This window comes from Hemicordylus capensis, chromosome 1 (genome assembly GCF_027244095.1).
Source record: "Hemicordylus capensis ecotype Gifberg chromosome 1, rHemCap1.1.pri, whole genome shotgun sequence".
Taxonomy (NCBI): Eukaryota; Metazoa; Chordata; class Lepidosauria; order Squamata; family Cordylidae; genus Hemicordylus; species Hemicordylus capensis.
Genome location: NC_069657.1, coordinates 101,129,843 through 101,156,515, shown reverse-complemented (window position 1 = coordinate 101,156,515; position 26,673 = coordinate 101,129,843). Strand labels below are relative to the sequence as shown.

Sequence of the window (26,673 nt, the reverse complement as noted above, 5' to 3'; positions counted from 1 at the left end):
TGGAAAAGCTCTAATCTCAGCAGGAAGTGTATTCCACAGCCCTGGGTCAACTACAGAGAAGGCTAGCCAGTGTAGATGAGCTGGTGGCACCCTCAGACGAACCTCTCCATAAGATCTTAATAGGCGATGGGGTTCGTAAAGAAGAAAGCATTCTCTTAAATACCCTGGGCCCAAGCCGATAAGGGCTTTATAGGTAAGAATGAGCACTTTGTATTTTGCCTGGAAACCTATGGGTAGCCAGTTTAAAACTGGAGTAATATGGGCTCTTCAGGATGTCCTGGAGACCAATCTGGCAGCAGCGTTCTGCACCAATTGCAGTTTCTTTGTCACAAACCTTCTCTGTGATGTATGACATGCTCTATGGACAGCTCCAGTATTGTTTTTCCTTTTATTTTGATCAGTTTGTAAGCAATTTTGGAGTCCAGTTATGAACTCTCCTTTACACAGGCACCAATAACAACCATAGATCTACACACACTATTAGGGTACTTACATGAGCTGAAGTATCCTAATCGTTTATGGGAGTTATCTGCCTTACCTGCATTTGTTCATATAAAAAATGTTACACCCTCTAGCTCACTGTGTCCGTGAGGTGTTTGGAATCAACTTGCTAAAGTGACTCCAATAGATAGGGTTAAACTGATCACAGTATTCAAACTCATATAAAAATGGACTTCTTGGTGTGTGTGTGTGTGTGTGTGTGTGTGTGTGTGTGCACGCAAGTGAGAGAGAGAACGAACGAGAACACACAATCAAATGTTCTGGTCCCACAATGGAGATCCACACACATAAACAGGCAGGCACATACGTATTATGTATTAGATTGCGAACCACAAGCATAAACCAGATGAGCATATAAGTGAGGATGTAGTCTGTCCACACAGCACTGCTATGAATATGCATTTTGATTGCATTTAAATTTACATCCTCTTCCATCCATTCTTGCACAACTAGTTTATTTTAACAGCTTGTTTTACATGTGCCTGGAGCTAAATTTGGCATTGTCTTTAAAAAGAATATTGAGATACACACAGATCTTGTTTATACTTTCCCTCTAGGGTATGCATGTGTTGATTTTGGTATCCATGACAAGGCAATTCCCCGGGTGGATCAGTCAGACTCAGAACAAGCACCTGTGGCTGCCTAAGGTTTAGAGGGGATTACAGGGTCCCAGATATTTTGAGATATTTACAAGCAAAAAGGAATCTGATTCCTTTTGACCTCAAGATACCATAATTGCTGCCTGCCAGAACTTTGCTTGGACACATTTGGAAGTCAGGCCTCACACAAAAACTTCCCATGACCCAGCATAGACCAGGGGAGGATCCGAGAACATGAGGCTGCAATGGTTTATCTTGGCCACTGGATTTGTTTTGGCTATAACAAATATTTTGGCTCACTTTTCTATTGACTTGCCAGTAAAAACACAGATACTTGCCATTCTGAAAATGACCGTGGAACACATGCCAGCTAACAAAAGGGCATTCATACTGTACACATCATTCCAAGCATTATTTTATTCTCTGTACACCAAGACATGGCCAAATCATGCGTATACATTTGTCCTACTGCTGATCTCAAGCGGCTTTCACATTAGCATTTCTCCTCAGTTTGTAAGTGCCCTTGTCATAGTGGTGAACATGAACAACCATATCCAAAAGGTATGTAATTAACATGGGAAGCAAATTAGGCAGTTCTTTGTGTCTCCGTTTAAATCTATGCAAAATGCCTCTGAAAACTCTCCTAGGCTAGGGTGTAACTGCTTCTGTCTGCCAGATTGATTCATGGTTGTTGCTCCCCCCTCCCACATCATATAAATGATAACATATTATCCCAGCTTAGACAGCACATGGGGGTCATGCAAGGAAAAGACTGGTATAGAAGTTGCATCAGTAGACTAAGAAGGTTATAACATTTATTCGAAGCAGTGAAGTGCCACTGTAGTATTCAGTGCTCTGCCTTATCAGTGCTCTTTTCCAGGTGAGCGCTGCTCCACATTTTATGCAGTAGATGAATTTTGGCATGTCCCCTCTGCATCATTCTCTGAAGGAAGACATGCACATCTGCAAGCAAATGGGAACACAGACAAGGGACCACTATTGAGAACACAAGAACTGCTTTGATGGATCAGTATAATGGTCCATCTAATCTTGTGGCAGCAGTGGCCAGCTGGATTTATCTGGACACTCACAAAGAGGGGGTGGCAGTGATGGCTGTCTCAAAATCATTAAGGTGCTACTACACACAATCAGTGTGCAGAGCCAAAAGGGGTTCTGTGGGGAGAGCGGGCTTGACCTGCTCTCCCAGCAGACGATCACACGCGTGCCCACACAAGCGGCAGCTTAGCCACTTGGCCGCAGCTCGCCCGGCAACTCTGGGGGTTGGGCAAAGGGAAGCGCCACTGTGTGGCGCCCCGCCCCTCTGAGCCCCAGTAATGCACCATGTGAGTGTGCAGTGCATTCTTGGGGTCCCCCCTCCCCTTTCTCCCCTCCCCGAGTGTACCCGCTGCAGCTGCAAACAGCCGTGGCTGACACATGATTGCTGAAATGAGGTTAACGAAGCGCTTGCTCCATTAACCTCATTTAAGGGGGAGGGTATTTAGGTGGGCTTGCCGTGAGCCCAGTGGTTCTCACGAGCAAGCAAAACCTGGCTGGGCTCCCTTAGCCTGGTATTGCTCACTCGTGAGAATCACCTCATAGAATGTTAAGAGCTGCTGGGGACCTTGGAGGTCTTCCAGTCCAAACCCCTGCTCAGTCATAGGAACACAGGAACATAGGAAGCTGCCATATACTGAGTCAGACCATTGGTCTATCAAGAACTGTATTGTCTTCACAGACAGGCAGTGGCTTCTCCAAGGTTGCAGGCACGAATCTCTCTCAGCCCTTTCCTGGATAAGCCAGGGAGGGAATTTGGAACCTTCTGCTCTTCCCAGAGCAGCTCCACCCCCTGAGGGGAATATCTTACAGTGCTCACACTTCTAGTCTCCCTTTCATATGCAACCAAGGCAGATCCTGCTTAGCTAAGGGGACAAGTCGTGCTTGCTACCACAAGACCAGCTTTCCTTCCTTAGTCCAAGAAACTGCTGCCGCATCCCTGACAGATGGTTGTCCAGCCTCTGTTTGAAAACCTCCACTAAAGGAGGTGTTGTGTGTGTCTCCTATTGTTTGCCTCCTTATCCAACACTCAGAAGTATACTGTTTCCTAATCAGAGGTTCACTACTGGCATCCCATTAAGCAGGACACATGATGATGCACCGTAAATATGCTGCATTAAGTAGTAAACAGCCCTAACCATGCTTAGAATCGTTTCATTGATACTATCAGATTATATGGACAAGCACCGATCATTCCTGTCCCAGTGAAAACTATGGCTTTCCCATTCTCTCTTTTCTCTCATCTGAAAAGCACAATTCATGATGCTACAGAAACATCTGTTTACACTACAGACACTAATCCAGCATTATTAGGCGCCTCCATTGTTCAACTAAGGTCACACCCTTACCCCTGAGGCTGAAGAGTTTATGTCCCACAACCCAATTTGGGAGCTGATCCAATGTAGTGATTGCAACGCTCTACTGGAATGTTGCCTTCCTTTGAGATAAATATTAACATGAGTTGATACTCTGATTGTAAAGTCTAAGATCAACACTGCATGAATCGAGTTCTACTATGGTATCTAAATTCAAATGCTTCTAAGCAAATATGGCATTTTGTTTATCCTCTGGACACCAACAACTTCAACAACGTCAAAGAGATTTGCCAGCCGATGGGCGCAATAAAGAATCTGCAATTTTAAGGTGTATACACCAGAGAGAAGCTGGGGCAGTGGGGGTGGGGTGGACCCAGCTTGGCTGACCACTGATAGATGGATCTTGGCCTGTTCCAGCCAGGCAGTTCAATTGTGAGAAATCTCTATGTCTGTTAATGATTAACCCTCAGACCCTTTCACAAGCACAGGATGACTGTTGAGCTGTAAATCACATTTTCTGTCAAACACTCAGTATCATTTGCAAAACAACCTGAGCAACGAGATAATGTCCACTAATTCTCTTGCTTAAGTAGGGACTAGTATCCAGAGCAGTTTGGATAGCTCTTGAATATCAGGCTGATATGCTTACTTCATAAGCATAGCGTATCTCATCTAGAAAAGGTGCTTGGTAAATCCAAGATCTTCTATGTGTACAGAAACTGGTTTTATTTCTGTTCAATACAGTGTAGCACACTGTTCACACCAAATACATGTTAAGTAACAGCAGCTGCAATTTAGTAGTCAAAATAACATGGCAATTGCCATATTGGATTTAAGATTCCCTGCAAGCCAGTTGGTCACTAAGGTATGCATTGTGAAGGCCAGGCAGAAGCACTGATGGTAAACCTTACTCTTTCTGTTAGGGCTTTGATAACATAGACTCCTATGCTAACATAGACTTCTATGTTACAGTAATGGTGATGTGCGTTTTCCCATCAAAATGCAGATGTACTAAGTAAATCACCCACCACTAGATGGCACTACAGCCCAAAGGTTCTACAAGACTGCATGTAAAAGAGAGTTGCAACAGCACTCTATGGCATGCAAGCTGATGTGCAAAGCTGCTTGTGCATACAGAAAGATGGCTTAGATAGATACTGACAGATATATATCACACACACACAACCTACCACCCCGCCAAAGTCATTCACTGATATTCAGAAGAGCACTGGAGTCAGAAAGATCAGATGACAGATGATCAGGCAAGCTTCATCTCATCAGACCCCTTTTCTAGAGCTCCACACTGTACTAGGCCATTGTGCCTCTGGAAACACAACTACCAAATGTTACAACGTTGTAACGTGCAAAATGGCAGGCTGGAAGTGTTTGTAGTTTCGAGACAACAAAGAGGGCCTATTCAGAGACTATGCTGCATGTGTGCACACGTTTCTGTATGCTTACTCATATTTTTGTTTGAACATGCATTTATTTTAAAAGTGAACCTGGGAGCAGGCTCCCTCAAAAGCAAGGTGCAGACAAGAAGTGTACTATTTTACTTGCATTCAACATAATGTCTGAATAATAACATGTGCAGACAATATACAGATTGTATGTACATTTTAATACAATATGTGCATAGGGCTAAATGTCAGAGCGGGCCACATTTCGTGTGTGCGGAACTCTTGTCTGAGAGGCGAAATTGCATGGCATATTCTTGGCAGGTCATATAATGCTTCTTCAGAAATGCAACCGTTACACCTCACTCCCACTTATACTTGCCTAAACATGCTCTGAGAAACTGAGATTTTCTTTAAGTATTCCAGAAATCTGGATTCACATCAATATTTTATCCTCATTACTCCAGTAAATCTCTCATTACCAGAACTAGTTTTTGAGTAGTTTTTGGAGGCACACAACGGAGTGCACCATCTTTAAGAGCAAAACCTATGCACACTGCATTTGAAGATTCCTGTTACATGCAGGAGGAATTTCATAACTGGAAAACATTACTTCTGCAGGATATTCAAAGGGCTAGCACAAAAGTGATGCACAGTTTGTCTTCACACCTCATGTCTTCATATGAACAACTATTTCACAGTGAAAATTTGTCCCTGCCTTTTCAATCAATTTCATGTACTAGACTTTTTCAGAAGTCAAAGCTGTTTCTCAATGCCTATCCGCATGTTTCCAATGTAATGAAATGTATATAGTTTCTTGACTGAGAGTATTCCTTTGATCAAAAGGTTTTCAAACCTTTTTTATTTTTTTAACACTCTCAGGGGAAAAAATCATTTCAAGTGCGGTTTCGACTGAAGGTCACTTTGCCTTTTATATATTAGTACAATAATATTGCAAAATAAAATCACACAATATCTTATTTGTGGAAACATGGGACAGGCTAGTAATATGTTTTCTTGAAAACAGCCTCACATTCTTGGTCCCCAAAAAGGATTTAAGTGAGAATCTAGAGGAGACACTAAGGGATCAACACTCTGATCTCAACTGAGGAATTGTTCTTAGAGCAAAGCAACTGTGTTTGTATGTAAACTAGGGAAAGATGTTTAACCCTTTTCACAGCACGGTTTATTTTTGAGAACATGCAGCAATGTACAAATGTATGGAATTGGCACATGTCAACAACCAGGGAACTTACATGTTAGAATCAATATGACAACATGTGACCACAATGGGTCTTCATTTGCTGGGTCTAGTTGATTGCCATATATGTGATTGTCAGGAAACAGATTTACCTGAGAGGAGGCTGAAATCATGAAGGATTTCAGCCTTTCTACATAGCCTGTATCCCTCACTTGAGCTACCTATACTGTAATATTTAAACTGTTTCTTCAATCAAACATATACACTTCTAACGTGAGGTTAGAAGGAACCTCATTTAATTTAACGTTTGCAGGAATTTAAGTCAGTCCAATAAATGCCTTTATTGATGTCATAAGTTAATTTCTTCTCATAAAAGTATTTTTGTAAATACATTGTGGCATTTTGGTTTTACATCTTTTAGCCACGTATTTCATCTCCAGTACAGTGCTCAGAAAAGAACAGGCTACCATAGGCGAGACCTTATATACACCACACATAAAACTGTTGTTTTCTGATTGGTAATTATTTTACTTTAGAAAAAATAATTTAGGCACACACCATAATATCAACTTACCTGACAAAATGTTTCACTGATGGCCTATAGGCTGCATATGAAATGCCACAGTGATAATTTCCTGTATTTAACTGGAAATGTCTGGTCTGGATTTTAAAATGAGAAAGTTCTTGCTACATCAACAGTTGAAATGTGCACCCCCTTGTGGGCACAGGCACAGTAATTCTTTGCTTGGCCTTACACAAAGACATTGTACTGGTGCAGTAACTCAGACACCATGCACTCATTCATCATTTGGTGGCTGACCATGTAGCCCCCAATGGATTTTAAAGATATTAATACTGAACTGAATGTGTATATGATGACATTGTCACATGGATTGGCACAGGAGGAGTATGGGTTTCTTATACACTGTACATTTTGAAAATACTGTGACACAACCCCGATCTTTTGAAATGGCACATATGAATGAAGATTTGTTTAGCAGCCAACCTTTGGTATCTTTCTGCCTGAATTATGAACTAGAGAGTCATGAAGATAGAAACCAAGGATGCATGTGCAGAACACATGCTCAGGCCTGTTCATGCATATATTGCTAAACCCCAATTTAGTGTTATTTCTGAACCAGGCCTATAGCTCAGTAGCACTACAGGGCCACATTCCCTAACACTGAAGGAGGTTGAGAGAGATGTATGTGTAGGCCCTTCAGTGGAATCGTTGTCGAACTGGCACTAGGGGTGTGCAGAACTGGTTCTATTTGAACCTGGTTCGAATAGAACTGGGCCAGTTAAACCGGTTCTGACCTGAACCGGACTGGACCCCCCAAAAGTGCGATGATCTGAATTTGAGCCGAACCAGCTCCAGCAGTTCGAGGGGCATGCTTGTAAAGGGGAAACCAGTGCAAATTCCCCTTTATAAGCCAAGAGGGAAACCTGCCTGCTTTAAAAAAATTTTTTATGCGGGCCGGTGAGAGGGCACCTCATCGGAGGAGGAAGTGGCGTGACTCCTCCAAACCAGGTCCAGCACAGCCCAGTTCCAGCTTCCATGCATGCGCGGAACCCAGGAGCAGGCCGCGCTAGAGCTCTGGACCCAGTATGGAGTTCAGAGGAACTGCACCGAGTCCGCCTCAGAGGATGAGGTGCCCTATCGCCACCCCCCATTAGGATCTTTTTCCCCAAAGCCAGGCAGGGTTCCCCCACTTGCTTGTAACGGGGAATCTTCACCAGATTTCCTTTACAAGCATGCCCTTCGAGCTGAATCAAACCAATTGTGAACCAGTTCAGCCTGGTTCAACCCCTGGACTGAACCGGGGGCTGTTTCGACTTGAACTGGCTCACGATCCGGCTCAAATTCATACCGAAGCATCAGAATCGGTTCTGTGCACACCCATAACTAGCACTAGCCTCAGGAAACAGGGGCACAGTCAAGGAAAATAAAGTTGTGCCATTGAGTCAGTGTCGACTCCTGGCAACCACAAAGCGATGTGGTTTTCTTTGGTAGAATACAGGAGGGGTTTACCACTGCCATCTCCAATGCAGTATGAGATGATGCCTTTCAGCATCTTCCTATATTGCTGCTGCCCGATACAGGGGTTTCCTATAGTCTGGGAAATATATCAGCGGGGATTGGAACCAGCAACCTCTTGCTCCCTAGGCAAGTTACTTCTCCACTGCGCCATTAGGTAATTATTCAACTGACCAGTTTCTGGATTCCATCAGAGACTACAGGACAACTTTGCTCCTAATAGAGCTCTCTTTACAAAATTTCTCTGCAGTAAGGATTCAACAGGTACAAAATCCATGTTTGTGAAAACTCTAATAATATCAAATTTAACAGCAGAGAGACAAACTATGGCTGTGTTAAACACTTAAAGCAGAGTACAGTGTGGAAATGTATTAGCCTTGATATACTGTCTTCATAACCAGCTGCAGTTCCTTTTGTAGGGAAAAGTCTGGAACCTGGAGAATAAACTGCTATACCCACACCCATGTATCCTTATAGACTGAACTGTTGTGGTTAATTTTTGTTGTTGTGAGCAGCACTAGGATTCAATCTTGGCAGGGAATAAATTTATAAATATTATCAGTCTTAAATGTACTTACCCGCTTGTAATGTCATCAGTCCTTATATTCTTGCCCAGAACATCGCCATCACTCATATAGCCTGTGGCATCCATGTTAATGCCTTCAAGATCTATTTCATCGCCTCCTTTGTCTGAGATGTCCACATGACAAGCATTACTGCCCCGAGATGCTAGCTGTCTTCTCAAAGGCGCTGAATACATGTAACGCCCAGATTCTGCATTGATAAACCGGCTGGCGTTGGCTCTTGGAGGATATCCATTACCCACTGATGGAGCATCGCCTGCCTGAAGACGGGGACTGGACTGCCCAAGTCTCCAAGATAAGGGTGTCGGCCTTCCCGTCAAGCTGAGAATACTGCGGCCGCTTATTTCAGTGGTGACATTGGTATCAAAGGTGGTCTCCAGTGTGCTTGAAAGAATAAAAGTGAGCTTAATTAGATTTCAGCAGAAGCTGGGAAACCATCTAAAGCACTTTAATAATAAAGTAAGTAATCTTTAGGTATCTAGTGAGTAGCAAAGAGATTTTCAGTATTGCAAATAAAAAAACTTGAGGGGGAAGTGCATTATTGAGAACTCTGGGCAAAACAGACAATGGCTGGCATCCAGAACAGCCTAACGTGGCCTGTTCTCATCTCTCCACTGCTTCACTTTTCTGCAAAAGCACAAGTACTTTGAGGAGTTCACCCATGCTCTGGAAGTGCTCCTTAGACAAAATGCATCACTGACAGTCAAACAACATGTTTCCAGTCTACGGAAGACTTCTGGAGTGCAGATGAGCTCCTCAAAATATTTGCCCTCTTATGCAAAAGTATAAGAACACTTTAACTTTGCTGCGAGTGGTGGTGGAGGTTAGCACCATCTACATTTGGATGTCAGCCAGCAGCTTCAACAAGAGCACCTGATAACCTGTGGTATGATATGATCATATTACAATGCATCATGAATGAGGCCTCACGTTCAAGAAACTGAGGTCTAAGGCACATAGCCCCACAGTTTTTTCAGAACAAATCTCACTGAAGTTGTGCAATACATCTATAACCATACTACATTGTAGGAAGGGCTGTCATGCTCAAAATGGATGGAAGTTTCCATGATTCTAGCCATCTACAAAAGAGGGCCTTGTCTATGATGCTGTGTGATGGGCACATCATTTCAACTTAAGCAGAGCTGGTTAACATGATTTAACATGGATAAAGTAGTATCACTGGAAAGTAGGAAGACCGGTATTGACATGAATGTCCCACTACCACCATTACCATTATCCATAAGAACATGTGAAGCAGTCCAAAGCTGACTCAGACCATTGGTCCAACTAGACCAGTACTGTTCACTCGAATTAATGGTGACTCTCCATCTCAGCTAGATTTCTTTCTTTCCTGCTTTCAGATCCTTTCAGAGATCCTTCCAGCTAGAGATGTCAGGGATTGAACCTGGGATGTTCTGCATGCAAAGCATGCACTTTATCATTTCCCCCCAAAAACATCAATCTCATGATTTGCCACATGATTGTATCATGCCTTCTCTCCAGAAAACAATCTTCATGATTTTATGTGTACGGTTTAATTTACTTCCTAGCTAAATAACAAACAATAGATTAAACCACACAAAATGGTTTCATTAAGGCTGTCACAGAACTCTAAGTAGGTCTAAAGACTCCATTGTAACTGTCAATTAATGACACTGATCCATCACATTAATTAAAATTAGAAAAGTAAAACTGATGTTTTGGAAGCTTGCAAGTGAATTAATCAAATTTGCGAGGCAAACTTTCAAATGGTGAATTCATTAAGGGCATGATTCTGACTGGAATCCAATAATATCATAGTTAAGTCAAACTAGGTCTTTCATGTGGTGGCAAGTCATATTCCCTCCACAGGGTTTTGCTAACACTTCAAACAGCAATCTCATTGTATGCCAAAATGTAACAACAGGCTTTTTGTTTGTGTCTCCGAAATGTTACTAGAGGATTCTTAAATGCTGCTGTGTTTTCAAAAATCGTACCTGAGTATATCACTAATAAAGTTATAAAGCATTGTATGTCCAAAGACCAGGTAGGAATTCAAGTTATGTGCCTTATCAAACAGGTCAAACATAGTTCAGGTGCTTGTTTAAACACAATATTATAGATCTGGTTAAAAATGCATTCAACTCTCATGAGTAAACCTAAGTAACATTTTAAATGGTAACCTTTGCACAGTTAAATTCAAACATCACCTAAAAAATTTAACAAGACTTTCTTCAAGGGTAGGCTTCTATATACAGCCCTGTCGCTGGTTTCCTCCACTACCAAAACTTATTGTACATCAATCTCAGTAATATCCTAACAAGATATAATTGAATCTGGGATTTCAGCTAAAAAGAATAAAATACAAGTCGCATTTGCCATGCCCACATTTAATCATTTCTTAGGGGCAAAAAGAGCCAGAATCAAATACAGGCAAAATAAGCACATACAGTTCTTTCCCTGTTCAAATAAAGAAGCTACTACCTGTGAGAAACCTGGGTTCCTCGTAAGCTAGACATGGTTTCTTCTAAGTTTTGTCGAAGATCAGCTATATTCTTGACAGTTCGCAGTCGGCGAGTTTCTGGATCTTCCCCTATAGAAGAGTGTAATTTTTAGTCAAAAAGTGACTTTACTACCAACAGAAAGAGTTGCACAGATCTTGTTCAAAGCTCCAAATCAAATACAACTTCTGTGTCTTACATTATACAGTGTGAACCAAATATCACATTGATTTTTTTATTAGATAGTGCTTACCATTGCCTTGGCCACAGTAAGGCACAGTGCTACATTATTAACTTCACTGCTATGAGCTTTCTATGGACAGTAAATACATTCAAACTTTTTAAGTACTAAAATATTGTACTACGCTTGTTACTGACATAAATTTTTGTTTCCCAGTCATATATTGTTCCGCCTTGCTTTTAATTAGTATATACGTATGTGGGAATGGTGGTGGGTAGGGGGACACATGTGTTGTGTTTTGATACTTTAGCTCTGGAGATTAAGCACTTATTGGGGCTATTCTTACGATCACAAAAATCGGGCTAGGCAAATCCTAGCCCGATTTTTGTGACTGTAAGAACCACTGGGCTCGCAGCCAAGCCCGGTGGTTCTGGAGCAGCTAACCCGCTCCTGTAGCCTGCCCCTTAGCCCGGGTTTGTGGAGCGAGTGCTCCGCAAACCTGGGCTATCTCTCGTGAGTAGCCGTAGCGTGGCTCTGCGCCGTGGCTACTCATGAGTAGACCCCCAGCCGGGAGGCTTAAAAGCAGCCTCCCGGCTCAGGGGTCTCCACAGTATGCCCTACGCACTTGCGCAGGGCATACTGGGGCTTCCGGGGGTCGCGCAGCCCCCAAGCTCCCCAGCCCCCATCAGCTCCGTCTCGGAGCCAAAATCGTGTGGGCGGCCGATCCAGCCACCCAGGGCTCCCTGCCCGCTCATGAACGGGGAGAGTGGGCTTAGCCTGCTCAGCGCCCTAAACCGGGTCTCACTGATTGTTTTATTTTTATAGGGGTTGTAAATTATTGTGTTTTGCTGTGAAGCAGTCTCGAGGATTGTTGTTGTTTTTTTTTTAATGGGACCAAATGCATTTTGGATATATAAAAAAAAATCAAATATTATCAGCATGGATTGTCTTCGGTACCAGAGATTCCTGGGGTTAGTATACACTTGAAGAGGTACAACATCAATCAGATAATTTTCTGGTGAAATTTTTACTTGAAGATAATGTACTTTGCATCTCTCATGTTGTAGCAAAATTTTGTTACATCGCCATTATAATTCGTAGTTCATTGATTGATGCTAAAGTTAATGACTGAGTTAATGATGAATGCTGGAATTTATTCTTTGTGTTGTTGTTTTGTTTTGGCCATTGGCTGTAAATAAAATATCTATCTACTTGAAGAGGATTATGAGTTTGTACCTGGGTTTTTACCTCCACTTTTAGTTCCTCAAGAAGTACCATTTACCATTTTAAAAATAAGACTCTGTTCCCAAAGGAACAGCTTTCTATAAACAATATTATTATTCTTTAATAAAGTTTATTAATTATAAAATATATCACAGTGTTACACATGGTTTCTCAATACAATTACAAATTGCACAGAATTAAGCCAAAATTACAAATTATAAGATTAAAAGTTCATTTAAAATTTTATACTTCCAAACTTTCACAGTCTCTTAAACTTCTTTATACCCTCTAAAGAAAGGAAAGCTTTGAGGGCACAGAATCTTCATTCTGCATGATGTTATTTCAATAGCCTATAAGTAGGCTCCATCTCCATAGGAATCTGTCCTGCCCATGCCCTTCTAGCAGTTTCTTCTGGTATGTCAATTTTGTCATCAGGGCAGTATGCCAGATTTTCTCAACCCATTTAATAGAATCATGTTTATTAAACACTTCACGACAAAAACATATGCATTGGCAAAAGCTTTCAACATTCAAAATGCATGTTTATAGCCAAGAATGATCATCATCTGACCAGTTCAGATAATACATTATCACAATGTGACAGATGGGGGTGTGCAAAACTCCCAGCCCCAGCATTCTGACAACCAATTGTACAGGGGCGGGGGTGTCAGCCAAACTGCCCTCTATGTGTGTGGTTCGAATACCTCTTTGAAATATTAGAACTGACCCAAGATCTGTTAAACTAGAAAACAGGGACTCTAGGCTGGAAACAAACCAAGATCAGTTGTGATGTCTGAACCAATCTTGGTTTAGTCTAACTTCCCTAAAATAAACCTAGTTGTGGAATCCACTTCAAAACATGGCTTCACATTTTCAAGTAAGTAGGTAAAAAATAAACCGAGATTTGTCATAAGGGCTGATCTTGGCTTGCTTCTAACCTAAACTGAAAGTAGAATTCTTCTGGGCTCGCACAGGCAAGAAAAGGGGGATTGCGTGCTGCTGAGGTTCAAGGACATTGAGCAGAATCAGGCTTTAACTGTGGTTCCACATGTCCTCTAAACCAGCCCTTGCCCCTGCTAATTGAACAAAGAGGCATTTAAAAAGTATAATTTTCTTTTATATAGCAGGAGAGGAGTAATTGTCTCTATTCAACCCCAGTACAGCATCTTTCCAGTGGCTATTGCTGATGTCTACTTTGTAGATAGATAGATAAAGTTTATTTTGGTCACAGACCAGCTAATCTTTACATTTTACAAAATATTTGATTAAGTAATACAGGCTTTATGAAGCTCACATACAGTAAAACAAAATTTGGCCACATTAACAGACATCCCAGGTTCAAAATTGGACAGCAGATAGTCCAAGAAATGATCTGTGTGGCCAGGACAATTCTTTAGCAAAGGTAAAATAAACTTAGAACGACTATCCCTATAAAATTCACAATACAGAATTACATGGGCAGTAGTCTCTATTTCACCTGCACCACAGGAGCAAAGGCGCGCCACATAAGGTATTTGTATTTTCCCTCCAAGACCACAGTAGGAAGTACATTGAGACGGGCCAGGGTCAATGCTCTCCTAAATTTAGATACTAAAATGTTATCTAGATAATCAGAGCATTTAAGATTAAAACCTTGAGGGCCTACATATAGCCCTCTTGTGTTTCTTTTCAGATTGTGAGCCCCTTTGAGGTAGAGAACTATATTCTCATTTCTTTTTCTCTGTACATTGCTTTGTGAACTTTTGTTGAAAGTGAAATATAAATATCAGCAATAATAATAGTATTGTTTCCAGCATGCTATGAAAAGAGGAACAAATCAGCCATTACCATTATTAAGGACATTATAAGGCAAACTCTGCACAGACTTGAACACTCAAGTCATTAAGGTAAATGCTCCGGCTATAGAGCGGTATATAAACATAAGTGCTATTGCTATTGCTAAATCTTTAAGGTGCCCCACTGGATAATTGAGAAAACCAAAGAATACCAAAAAGAAGTCAATATGTGCTTTATTGATTACAGAAGAGCCTTCGATTGTGTCGACCATGTCAAGTTGTGGAATAGCCTTAGGAAAATGGGCATCCCAGAACATCTCATTGTTCTCATGAGAAACCTATACACAGGACAGGAAGCCACAGTCCAGACAGAACAAGCTGTATACTTTCTCCTTATTTTTTCAACTTATATGCTGAACATATACTGAGAAAAGCTGGATTGGAAGAAGATGAGTGTGGTTTTAAAGTTGAAGGAAGAAACCTGCACTAAGGTGATGACACCACTCTGATAGCTGAGAATGTGGATGATCTGCAAGCTCTAGTAATGAAAGTCAAGGAGCACAGTGGAAAAATGGGACTATGACTAAATGTAAAGAAGACTAAACTAATGACAACGGGTACAGTGAACAGCCTCAACATTGATAATGAAGACTTTGAAGTGGTGGAAAGCTTCTGGCTTTTAGGATTGACCATCAACAGTAAAAGATCCAGCAGTCAAGAAATACACCACAGACTAGCACTTGGTAGGGTTGCAATGAAGGCCTTGGAAAGGATATTTAGATGCCGTGACGTGTCTACACCTACAAAGATTAGAATCGTTAGGACAATGGTTTTACCTGTGACACTCTATAGATGTGAAAGCTGGACTTTGAATAAACAAGATAGAAAAAACATTGACGCTTTTGAACTCTGGTGCTGGAGAAGACTTTTGAGGATACCATTGACAGCCAGGAAAACAAAAAGTTTGATCATAGAACTAATCAATCCAGAATTTTTAATCGAGGCACAAATGACCAGGCTCAAATTATCATACTTCAGACACATTATGAGAAAACCCAGCTCCCTTGAAAAGTCCATAATGCTGGGAAAGGTTAAAGGAAAGAGAAGAAGAAGACAACCAGCAGCAAGGTGGATGGACGTGATTATGACAGCAATGAATGCACCCCTGAGGGACCTAAAAAGCCAAATTGAAGACTGATCATCCTGGAGAGAATCTATTTATGTGGTCTCTAAGAGTCTATATCGACTTGACAGCACTTAATCAAGGTAGCACACAGGGCTACTTGATGGTGAAAAACTTTCAATTTTTTCTTCACTTTTATATATATAAATAAATTTATATATAAATAAATTTTATAAATAGAATTTATATAAATAAATTTATATATATATATATATATATATATATATATATATATTTCAAGGCAGAAGTCATAGATTGTATCATAGATTAAAAGGGGGAAAATCGTTTGTTGTGTTCTTTAAGCTGGATAAAGCTTGATATGGCTACCCAAGATGAGATGAGAGTGCTTGTCTTAGGGTAGCAGGGGTTTTCTGTATGGACTCAGTTTCATTTATTCCCTTTTAATGCTTCCTCCTGTGTCCATAAATGTTTTGTTAATGGCTCTACTGTTTTAAAAAAAATACTGTCTACCAAATTGCACTAACCATCTACCTTTATGCAGGTAGTTAATCTGTCCCGCTTTTTTACATGTTGATGGATCACAAATTCCAGTGTGCTAAAAGATAACATTTCCATTTTTTTTATTTAAACAGCATCTTACCTAAAGACAAAAGACCACTCAGAGTTAGCTATTATTTACTTTTAGTAGATGTGTAACTCAGAACATCTAAATGTTTGGAGACTTGCCGGATCTTCTACTACAAAAGAACTGGGTGTACATTTCTATATGTGCACTCTGGTGCTTTTTGTTAAAAGGGGAGTATTAGGAGCAGCCCAAAGAGCAGAACCATATACTTAATTGGAAGGTCAGTCTCCTCAACTGACCAATTCACCACATCTAAAGTGTGGAGTGTTTAACAGTTTAAAAATGTATGTGAGAACAAAGTTAGTACCAAGCAAAATAAAGAGAATAAATCTAAACCCTTAGATTTCTCCAACTTTTCTAGTCACCAAAGGGCAGCCTAAATAAGAAAATATTGAATGATACTCAGGCATGGACTTTAAACTCCAGTGAAGAGCATATTGGTAAAAATCTTAAGAAAACTAATACACATTTCTTCACATATAATAAACAAGAAATCAAAAAGGAAGGAGGTGTGCTAAAGATTAAGTTGTGCTAAAGGAAAGTTTTACAGAAAAGTTGAATGAATTAGTTGAGTTTGCTTCGCTGAAGAAGATGTTGGACATACAGTATACCACATCTGAAGACCTTTGTGGGGGACAGCACAAAGTCTAAATCAATTAGAACTGAGAAAGAGAGTAATTTCTATGGCAAGCTAATTGACACATTTTAAAAAGCTGCTTAATGGTGTACTGTATATCCAAATATTTTTAAAGAACTTGAATGTGACATGGTTGATATTCTGCCAAAAATAGTCAAAGTATCATTAAATTCAGCCTCCTTGTCAGAAGATTGGAACATAGCTAGTATGATACCAATTTTAAAAAAAATCCAAGGCAGAGTTGGGAAACTGCAGCCTACTGTGCTGCAATAATCAGTTAGTGAAAAGATTATTACAGCTTATTTAACACAGAGAAGGACAAGCCTTGCTGAGGAAGAATGAGCATAGTTTCTGGAAAGTGAAGTACTTTGAGAATGTCAATAAGCAAGTAGATAGGAATGTTCTGGTTGACTTCCAGTAGACTTCCAAAATACTTCTGACAGTGTCTCTGCTAAGTACTGAAGATCCCACGTCAAACTTAGTAGACATGGGGTACAAGGATGGATCCTCTCATAGATAAACAACTTGTTAAAGAGCAGGAAGCAGTACATAGTTCTTGCAATAGAGAGAAGTAATCACTGGGTGTTCTCAAGGATTTTACAGGCAAGTGATATTATTTAACTTATTTATGAGTACTCAGGCATGAACAATAAGGAAGCCTTCCTATAATGCTACAGTATCCAGGAAAGTTGGAGATTGCTCCAAATTAGTCAGGATGAAGAAAACTCAAGTGAACCCGAAGTTTTCCAAAAGAGTTTCTCTAGTCTGGGTAAATGGCAATAAAATGGCAAATGTGGTGTGTGTAAATACAAAGAGATGTATGCAAGGACATTAACTTGGCTAACTCAGTGGCCCACATCCAGACAATGGAAGTGCTGGCGCAACAGTACTACATTAATGCTATGAAGTGGCATGACTGTAATTGATCTTGCCTCTGAAGTTGACTATGACTCCCAAAAACATGTCCTGAGGGTCATGCAGCCCTCAGGGAATACTTTCAAGAATCACAGAAGGCTTCAGAGGAATGAGAGATCAACAGAAATTGCTGTCCTCTATAGTGTGTACACAGCTATAGGTGCAACACCACTTCAGCAGTTTGAATGTTGGCCATTGTGTTTTGGCAGCAAAAGAGATGAATTCCACATTAGGGATTATTAGGAAAGGAATTGAAAATAAAACTGCCTGTATCATAATTAGATTATATAATCTATGATGTAACCAGGTTTGGAACACTATCACTATGGACAGTTCTGAATACCCCTCTCAAAAAACAAAAACAAAATCACACCGCCAGAAAATTATAGAGAAAGCCAATCAAAATGATCAAGGTTGTTGGAGCATCTTCCCCCGGAAAGAAATGCCAAGACATTTGGGGTTTATATGGTATTATATGGAAAAACTGGAGAATGAATTCACTGCCCCAAGATGTGCTGATGGTCATTAGTTTAGATAGCTTTAAAGTGGGATTATACAACTTCAAGATCTTTCAGTATATGTTAGGTATAACAAATCAAAGGAGAATAGATCTACCCACTCCATAACTCCATGGTCAGAGGCAATATGCCACTGAATGCCAGTTACAGGGTGGCAAACAGTGAGTGAAGAGTTGCCTTCATGCCATGCTTGCAGGACTAAATGGACCTTTGGTATAATCAATCAGGGCTTATTCTTATGAGAGTTGTTATTGTCAACTGTTTCTCGTGGCAACATGAAATCTAGAATGTACATAAAATTGTTACTCTGATTCAATAGATAGGTTCTAGTTTGAATAAGCTGACTTAGTTAGCTGGGGTGGCAGGGATGGGATTAAAATAATACATACTTTCCCTACACCTTCTAGCACGCCCATGAAGAGGACATTCAGATAACTTACAGTTTGTTTGCACAATACTAAATGACTGATTTGGCACATTAGTATACATAGTAGCACTACTATACTTCCAACAGCAGTGGTCTGTACTAATGTGCCAAAACCCATTCAAACTTTGAAACTAGTTAATAACTTATTTTATACTTACAAGACTAACAGTTAACTAGTTTCAAAGTTTGTATGCACATGTATATACTTGCTTCAAATCTCCTTCATGATACCAGACCTTCAAAGGATTTATTTATTTATTTAACATATTTATATTCCACCCAAAACTTATGCCTCTGAATTATTGTAGAGAAACCAAAAATATGTAGCATTCTAACTTTAAATAAAAGAGAAATTTCCACTTGTAAATAAATAAATAGGGTTTAGCCAATGTTTACAGCAGTGTCCCAGGTTCAAAGATTTTAAAACATTTTAAGCTGCTAAATTTAGCAAGACTAAAACTCAGAAGTCTAAATATTTTAAAATCAAAGACACACAACTTACTGAAAATGAGATTCAATCAAAGTACAAGTTGGCATTTCCTCAAGTTAGACATAAAACCAAAGTCTTTGCTGGAAAAAACTGACAAAAGACCTTGAAGAACAGCAATCAAACCTGGAAAATAATGCTTGGTTTTTAGGCCTCATTTAATAAGATTTTGAGCACTACTAGCATCAGAAATGAAGCCACTGAACACATCTGCTGTACTGAGTCACAAAAATGAACCACCAAGAAGAAACGCAACCACTAATCTTCACTTCACAGTGGAAGATAGCAGTAGCTGCTGAAACTTTCTTAACCCCATCATTTATTCCTTTATACAGTATTAACAGTGTCAAACAATGAATCCCAAGTCTTACCAGAAAGATCTTCTAGAATAGGCTGTCCAGTTTTCGTGTAAGGAGCAGAATCCATGCTCACTCCTCCAGTGCTGGGCTCAGCTGCTACATTCCCTTCATTGTCTGTCTGTGATCTTAAGTGCAAAGAAAGAAAGAAAGAAAGAAAGAAAGAAAGAAAGAAAGAAAGAAAGAAAGAAAGAAAGAAAGAAAGAAAGAAAGAGAGTAGTCATTCACGATACCAAAAAGAATTCCAGCACCAGTACAACTACACTCGCCATATAGCATTGTGTCCTCTCCCCAGGATATACTAGCAGACTGACTTTACATAATTCATTACTCCCATGTTGAGCTGTGTCCTAGAAATGGAAACAAGCACTGAACTGTAAAAAAAAAAAAAAAGGGGGGGGGGCTATTCACAGTCAAATACAGCCTTTACAGGCCCTGAGACAGGCCTTTCAAATACCTTCAGTGTTAAGACTAGCCTTCAGTGGTCAATCACCTCTATTGGTGGCTTCAGGTCCAGCTATCACTGATGACCACAGAGGTTCATATTATGGAATGAACTGTAGGATTTTAGTGTCACCTGTTATTTAGTTTCTTATTTGTATCCCACCTCTCCCGTCAAGGTTCCCTTCATGCTTCATGCCCTCCCTTCCCTTCATGCTTCCTATGTTCAGCTGGGTGGCATTTCAGTAGCGTGATGGAAGAGCACCATGAGGCCCTTCTCTCTGCCACATAGGAAGTCTGCAGTGTGAACTGTGCCTCCCCCCCCCACACACACATATAAAAACACCCAGTTCAATGGAGGCACTGTTCACATAAATCTTTCTCCTCAAAAAAGAGTGGAAACAGAACACAAACCATGTGACTGAGTGCTCATGCAGAAGACCCAGGTAGGAATATATGAAGCTGCCTTATACTGAGTCAGACCATTGATCCATGCATGTCAGTACTGTCTACATTGACTAGCAGAGGCTCTCCAACACTCTCAACAGCTGAAGCATCTGGGGGCTGAATGAGGGACTTTCTGCAGGTAAGTCTCACGTGGTCTACCACTGAGCTACAGCCCTTCCTGTTTACACTGGAGTAGGAGCTCATGATGTCCACTCCACCATATTATTCTACTGCCATCGGGCTCAATACATAAACTGGGATTAAGATTCTAATCCTGTGCATTTATTCTGAGCAGTGGTTGCTAGTCATTGGCAAACAGGGCAGATAAAAAATAATCTGATTATGAATCAAGGCTTTAATGAGAACTGTTGGGTACTAATGGGTTCTTGCTCATATTAATTTCCATATTTAATTTTTGCAGACTACACTATAGACTAATACACACACTTCACTTGTTCACACACAGTTGTTGCATGTACACTGTATGTGTGACAAGTATGAGTTTCAGACGCACCCTATCTTGACACAAGTAGAACTTTCAGCCATGCCTTATTGCACTAGACAAATATAGTTATGCACAAATTTATGCTTGCAAGTTCGGGTATGTATGACACTTTTTATTCCCAGCATTTGAGAGCACATGAGCCCAAAGCTTGCTCTCCTGCTCTGCTGTGTACACATGCAACATGCTAGAATTAGGGATGTGCATGAAACTGGCAGGTTCGAAGACAGGGGTGGGATAACTTTAAGGGTGGAGGAGGGTGCACTTACCCCTCCCTCTGCTTTCCCCCTGCCGGTGCTCCATCTGTAAAGACCCCATCGGGGTGGCAGCATACCTCCCTGCTGCCCCATCCCCTCCTTGGCTGGAAATGGCCAGAAGTGCCAGGTGTGCGTGCGAGTGTACACAATGTGTACCCGGCACTTCTGGCCACTTCCAGCCAAGGAGGGGACGGGGCATCAGGGAGGTATGCTGCCACCCCAACAGGGTCTTTACAAATGGAGCGCCGGTGGGGGGAAAGCAGAGGGAGGGGTAAGTGCACCCCCCCTTCAAGCCTCCCAACTGGCCAGTGTTCAAACTTGTTAGGAGGCCCATAAAAGGGCCTCCGAACAGGTTTGTGCACATCCCAAGCCAGAATCATGTCTGTAGCCTTAATTGCCACATGGATGGCCACATCTTCCTTGCTCACTCACTGGCAGACAGTGAGATTCATATATGCTTTCTCCTGCCCAAAGCAGGGGTGAAATAGAACTGTGCACTGTGATGCACTGTGATGGCCATCATTCTTGGAGAAGACAGCAATGAGCAGGAGCAGGGCCAGACCTAGGATCGACAGTGCCCTAGTTGAAGACTGACTCCAGTGCCCTCACCCCATCCCTGGTTAGTTTATCAGTGTTGCCAAGTTGTGTGACTTCTGCAAGCTTAGTTTGGTCCCCTCTTGAGGTAGGCACTCTAGGCAACCGCCCGGCTCGCCCAGCCCTAGGCTCAGCCCTGATCCTAAGAACAGGCAGTAGAAGGAGCTGGAACGGCTGCATTCAACATAGAAGTTCTATTTCTTCAGCTGGAATCACCTTTCCCCACAACCACAGTTCTGGTAATGACAATTAAATATGGCAATAGATCTGCCATTTAAAAAAAAGCAACGTCTGACTCACTGGTGTTTATCTTTAACTTATTTGCGATTTCACTTTGAACTCTTGGACTGGTTTCTATATCATGACCACCATGGGGCAGCTACTATAATAAGGAAGCCATTTGTGTGCAGTGGCTCACCGTGCAGTTGGGCTGAGGTTTTTTTTTAATGCTTATACAAACATCTGAAAAGAAAGGTTTGCATTGGCATAGACAACATATGCCCCCGTTGGATAATAAGCCACTGCATGCCAATACTTTTACCACAGGATAGCAAGCACCACAGGAAGTAATTTTATCTAAACTCCGAGTAGCAATGATAATGAAGGTGTCTGCTTCACTCCTCCTCCTCTAGTCTACCATGTGCTGGATGCCACTGCGATGTAACACACCTATGTATTGTATTGCAAAGTTAAGTAGCTGGTTGATTTCTATGTACCCATTAACTAGAGAGTGACCTGTGCTGGAGAGTGTTCCTATTTATTATTAAATATCATTGGTACCCTTATGTATTATTAGTTTTATAAGAGCTTGATAAATCTTTTGAAGGGGACCAAATAAATGCTTTCAAAATGTTATCAGAGTATCAAGAGACACCTTAAAATTTGATTCTTTTAAATAGCCATTCAATTGCTTTTAAACTGTTTTAAATTGTTTTAACTGTTTTATTATGCTTTTTTGTTTGTTTTATTGTTGTAAACCACCCAAGGCTACTAGATGGGGCAGTACAGAAATGTAATAAATAAATTAATATCAGGAAAAGCATGCTTAGCAATTGCTCCAGTCATGATCCTGTAAGTATGTTTGCACACTTTGTAAGGTCCTCCAAAATAAAGCAAGCGACTGTGTACCCACTGGGTTGCAAGGTATTTTATTTTAATTTTATTTTATTTTATTTTATTTTATTTTCAGCAACCTGTTAGTCACTAACTGATGAACCTAGTACCCTTGGAATATGTATATGCATTTTAAAATGCATTTAAACCAGAACCACTAGAAGCTACTTTAAATTTCCAAATATATGCACTGTAGTATGGGGAACAATTTTTCATTCTGAGCCCAGATCAATTCCATGTTAGTAAGGTTTGGCACGGCTCACCTTAAGTGGCTCAGCAGGGAAATGCCTGACTAACAAGTAGAAGGTTGCCGGTTCAAATCCCCGCTGGTACTATATCGGGCAGCAGCGATATAGGAAGGTGCTGAGAGGCATCATCTCATACTGCATGGGAGATGGCAATGGTAAACCCCTCCTGTATGCTACCAAAGAAAACCACAGGGCTCTGTGGTCACCAGGAGTCGACACTGACTTGATGGCACACTTTACCTTTAAGGTTTGGCACAAAGGTAGTGAAACTCCAGTCTTACCACCATTACCAGCTCCTCCTGCAGTTAGTATTCATGTAGTACACCCTTAGCGTAAAATTATTACATTGCAAATATGAACAAGCCTCTTATCTTTTACAGCTAACTTGAGATAAAAAACCAAACACCTATGTTTTCCCTTAAGATAAGCATATCACTGAAGAATCTAAGTTAACAGGCTTCAGACATCATGCTTGAAAGGTATTCCTACCTGTACATGAATGGGGCTACTGTGGCAGTGTTCGGGTGGTTGTATTGCTGTTGTGGATGAGGTAGCTGAACACTCACAGTATTGCTTCCTGTGGTCTGTGTGGTACTACTGGTTGGGCCATTGACAGCCTGGGTGCTGCTGCTAGTACTCATTGCAGACATGCCCCCTATTCCTCTCCCTTCAGAGGAGGTCAAACTTGAGGTGGAACTGGAATTCCTGCTGTCTAGTTGGGGCTTCTGATGAGAGAGGCCTGAAGCTGGCTTCCCACTGCGGCTTCTCTCGCCTTCCTTTGCAGAACATATTGGGGCACTTGAGGGTTTCCCTGTGGTGTTTTTCATCCCTGGTTTTGGTATTCCACTGTGGGAAGGGGCAGAGACCTCCTTCTTGGCACTATTCAGCTTTCCTCCTTTAGGGATAAAGCTTGCAATCTTGGAGGACTTTTTTGGCATCTCTGTTGTAGCTGGTAGGGTTTGTTCATCTTTTGGCTCCTCTTTTACCTCTGCTTTCTCTGTTACAGATGTTCTCTTTGCAACGTCTTTGCTTTTCTCCTTTTCCTTATCTTTCTGCTTCTCTTTTTCTTTCTCACTGCCCTTTGGGGAATTCTTCTTATTGGTCAGCGCCCGGCTAAAAGTTCTTTGTGCAATTCCCTTGAGTGCAATTTTGGGACTATTAGATGTTGGTCCTGGATTGTTCACATTCCGATTCGCAGCATCCATCTCTTCACCTTCCTCAAAGCTAGGAAGGGCTTCTAGTCTTTCACAACTAGTGTCCCGAGACCCTGGACCTTCAAGGGATGACCCCCCTGCTTTGGAGCCACCTTTTGTATTAAAGAGTTTCAGTTTCTCAAGCATGGACTTCTGACCATTGGCAGTTGTTTTGACCATCTCTGAAGGGGGCTTTGGAGACTCTTGAACCTGCTGCTTCACTGATAATATGGAAGATGTGGCTGTGTGCTTAGCACTGAGTGACTTGCTGCGCCAGGGTTTGACTGCAGAGCTGGGTTGAGGGATAGCTGAAGAGTTATTGCAACTGGCAGCATTGTTGCTACTGCTGCTTTGAACTGAAGATGGTGCATTTTCATTCATTCCTGTGGGCTGGGGAGTTAAATTGTCTGCTGGCTCTGGAAAAGAGAGAGAGAGAAAGAGAGAGAAAAGAAACCTGGTGTTTGGCTCCTGTTTCCATAATAAACAGTTTGCCTGCACAATTTTAAAAAAAGCTGCTTTCACGATAAAATTTTGCTTAAGAGTAGCAAAGAAATATTTAGATAAACATTTTATATTACTTGCACTTAAACAAGTTCAGTTTTATTTTCCTTCCCAGAAAAAAGCAGTAGCATGATCAAATCAGCAATCATTAAAACCGTTCAGTTTTTTAGTTCGAAGCCTGCAGGCAGGGACCATCTGTTTCTAGTGCTATAAATTGGCTAGTCTACTTTGAGGTGCTTATCAAATTATATAGATGTACTTTAGAACCTCTCAAACTGAACCACATTCAAATAAATGCACAGCCAATGTGTGTAAAAGTATTCCTGCACAGTCCACACTGAAGAACTATTTAGAAAATAAAAACTTTTCGACTAAAAGAAATCCCCTTTACAGTTGGCAAAACTATTTTGCTGAAGCAAGTTTCTTGGAGGAACTCCAAATGTAATACGGTAGGGGGAGGCAAATATAGCAGAATATCTGTCAGATAATGGCACTGTCAGTTTCCAATTCCAGTTAAAAACTGAACTGAACCCAATCCACATAACTAAAATGCTCATATTTGGGCCGCAATAGTAAACGATACATCTTTATCTTCTAACTGAAACCAGCTGGAGAAATAAGACCTAACAGAAAATGCTTCCTGCATAAGTCCAAATCTTTTATTTCATTTGTTTGAAAACATTACTCTGCATTTGCTAAAGAGAGAACTTAGAATCACAGGATAATCAAGAATAATCAAGAACTTACTCACCTACAGGGAGCCACCTTTTCTAAAGCTACTCCTCACAAACTTTCTCTTCTGAAGATGTTACATCTCAATCACTGCAAGTATGTCTCCTGTTACGCTGGTCATGTTTCCAATTAACTTTTGTCATTTCTGACTGTTAGCTTGCCCAGCAGCTTGTTGGGGGATTAACGGCTTTTACCTGCAGTACTGTATCCTCCAGCCATAAACGGCATGTCGAGCTTCTTGGTTTGTTTTTTCAAAAAAACTTAAAAATAAACAGAGACTTTGAGCAAATGCTTCCAGCCGTTTGTACTGTGTACTGTGAAGGCAGTTCTATGAGTCACAAGCTGCTGCAGCCACACAGAGGCTGTTTTACTTCACTTTCAGCTCTCACTAAAGATACAGCTCTGTTAACCTCACTTGTGTGATCCACACCAGACCACCACAAATTTCCAAGTACATCCATCTCCCTGACTTAGCAGAGATTTGGGTTTCTCAGAGATTCTTCTTGTAATAAGCTCATGGTCATTTCACTGTGCTATATCCTAACTGGTTCAGCAAATGTATATGACTGTTTTATAGGAAGGAGGCACTGCTAGGAAGGAGTTTTATAGGAAGGAGGCAAATGCTCAGAATCCTGGATTACTCTTAAGTACAAACCATTAAATAGGATGGTCTCTGTAGTAGTTTATCCCACCCTGGAAAGTGGTGTGTTTTTATATATATAATATATATTTGTAGACCGCCCCAAACTTCTGTCTCTGGGCAGTTTACAATATAAGAGAGATTTAAAAGAAAACCACTTAAAACCAAAATACAGATTAAAAGCTTGGGTAAAAAAATAAGTCTGCAGAGTCTCTTTAAAAGTTGTCAGAGAGGGGGAAGCTATTATTTCAGTAGGGAGCGCATTCCAGACTCAGAGTCTTGGGGCAGAAACAGAGAAGGCCTGTCCCTGTGTAGCCACCTGACAAGTCAGTGGCTACTGCAGAAAAACCTCACCAGATGATTTCAATGGGCAGTAGGGCTCATGGCAAAAATGACATTCTCCTAAACACCCAGGGCCTGAGTTGTTCATGGCTTTATAGGTTATAACCAGTACCTTGCATTTTGCCTGAAAATTTATCTGGAACCAGTGTAGCTGTTTTATTATAGGAATAATATGGTCTCTCAGAGATGACCCAGAGACCAACCT

At 41.0% G+C, this 26,673-nt stretch overlaps 1 protein-coding gene across 4 annotated transcripts in view; it reads right to left on the bottom strand.

Annotated features, from left to right (window-relative positions):
• The window catches only part of NAV2 (neuron navigator 2), a 410,389-nt gene that overhangs the window by 170,833 nt on the left and 212,883 nt on the right, over positions 1–26,673 (bottom strand). For all 4 annotated transcript variants that reach the window (XM_053286662.1, XM_053286663.1, XM_053286664.1 and 1 more), the window contains 4 exons: positions 23,550–24,669; positions 19,474–19,586; positions 11,153–11,261; positions 8,684–9,073 (listed from right to left, as the gene is read on the bottom strand). In XM_053286662.1, the coding sequence (XP_053142637.1) occupies positions 8,684–9,073; positions 11,153–11,261; positions 19,474–19,586; positions 23,550–24,669 (1,732 nt within the window). The remainder of the gene's footprint in view (positions 1–8,683; positions 9,074–11,152; positions 11,262–19,473; positions 19,587–23,549; positions 24,670–26,673) is intronic.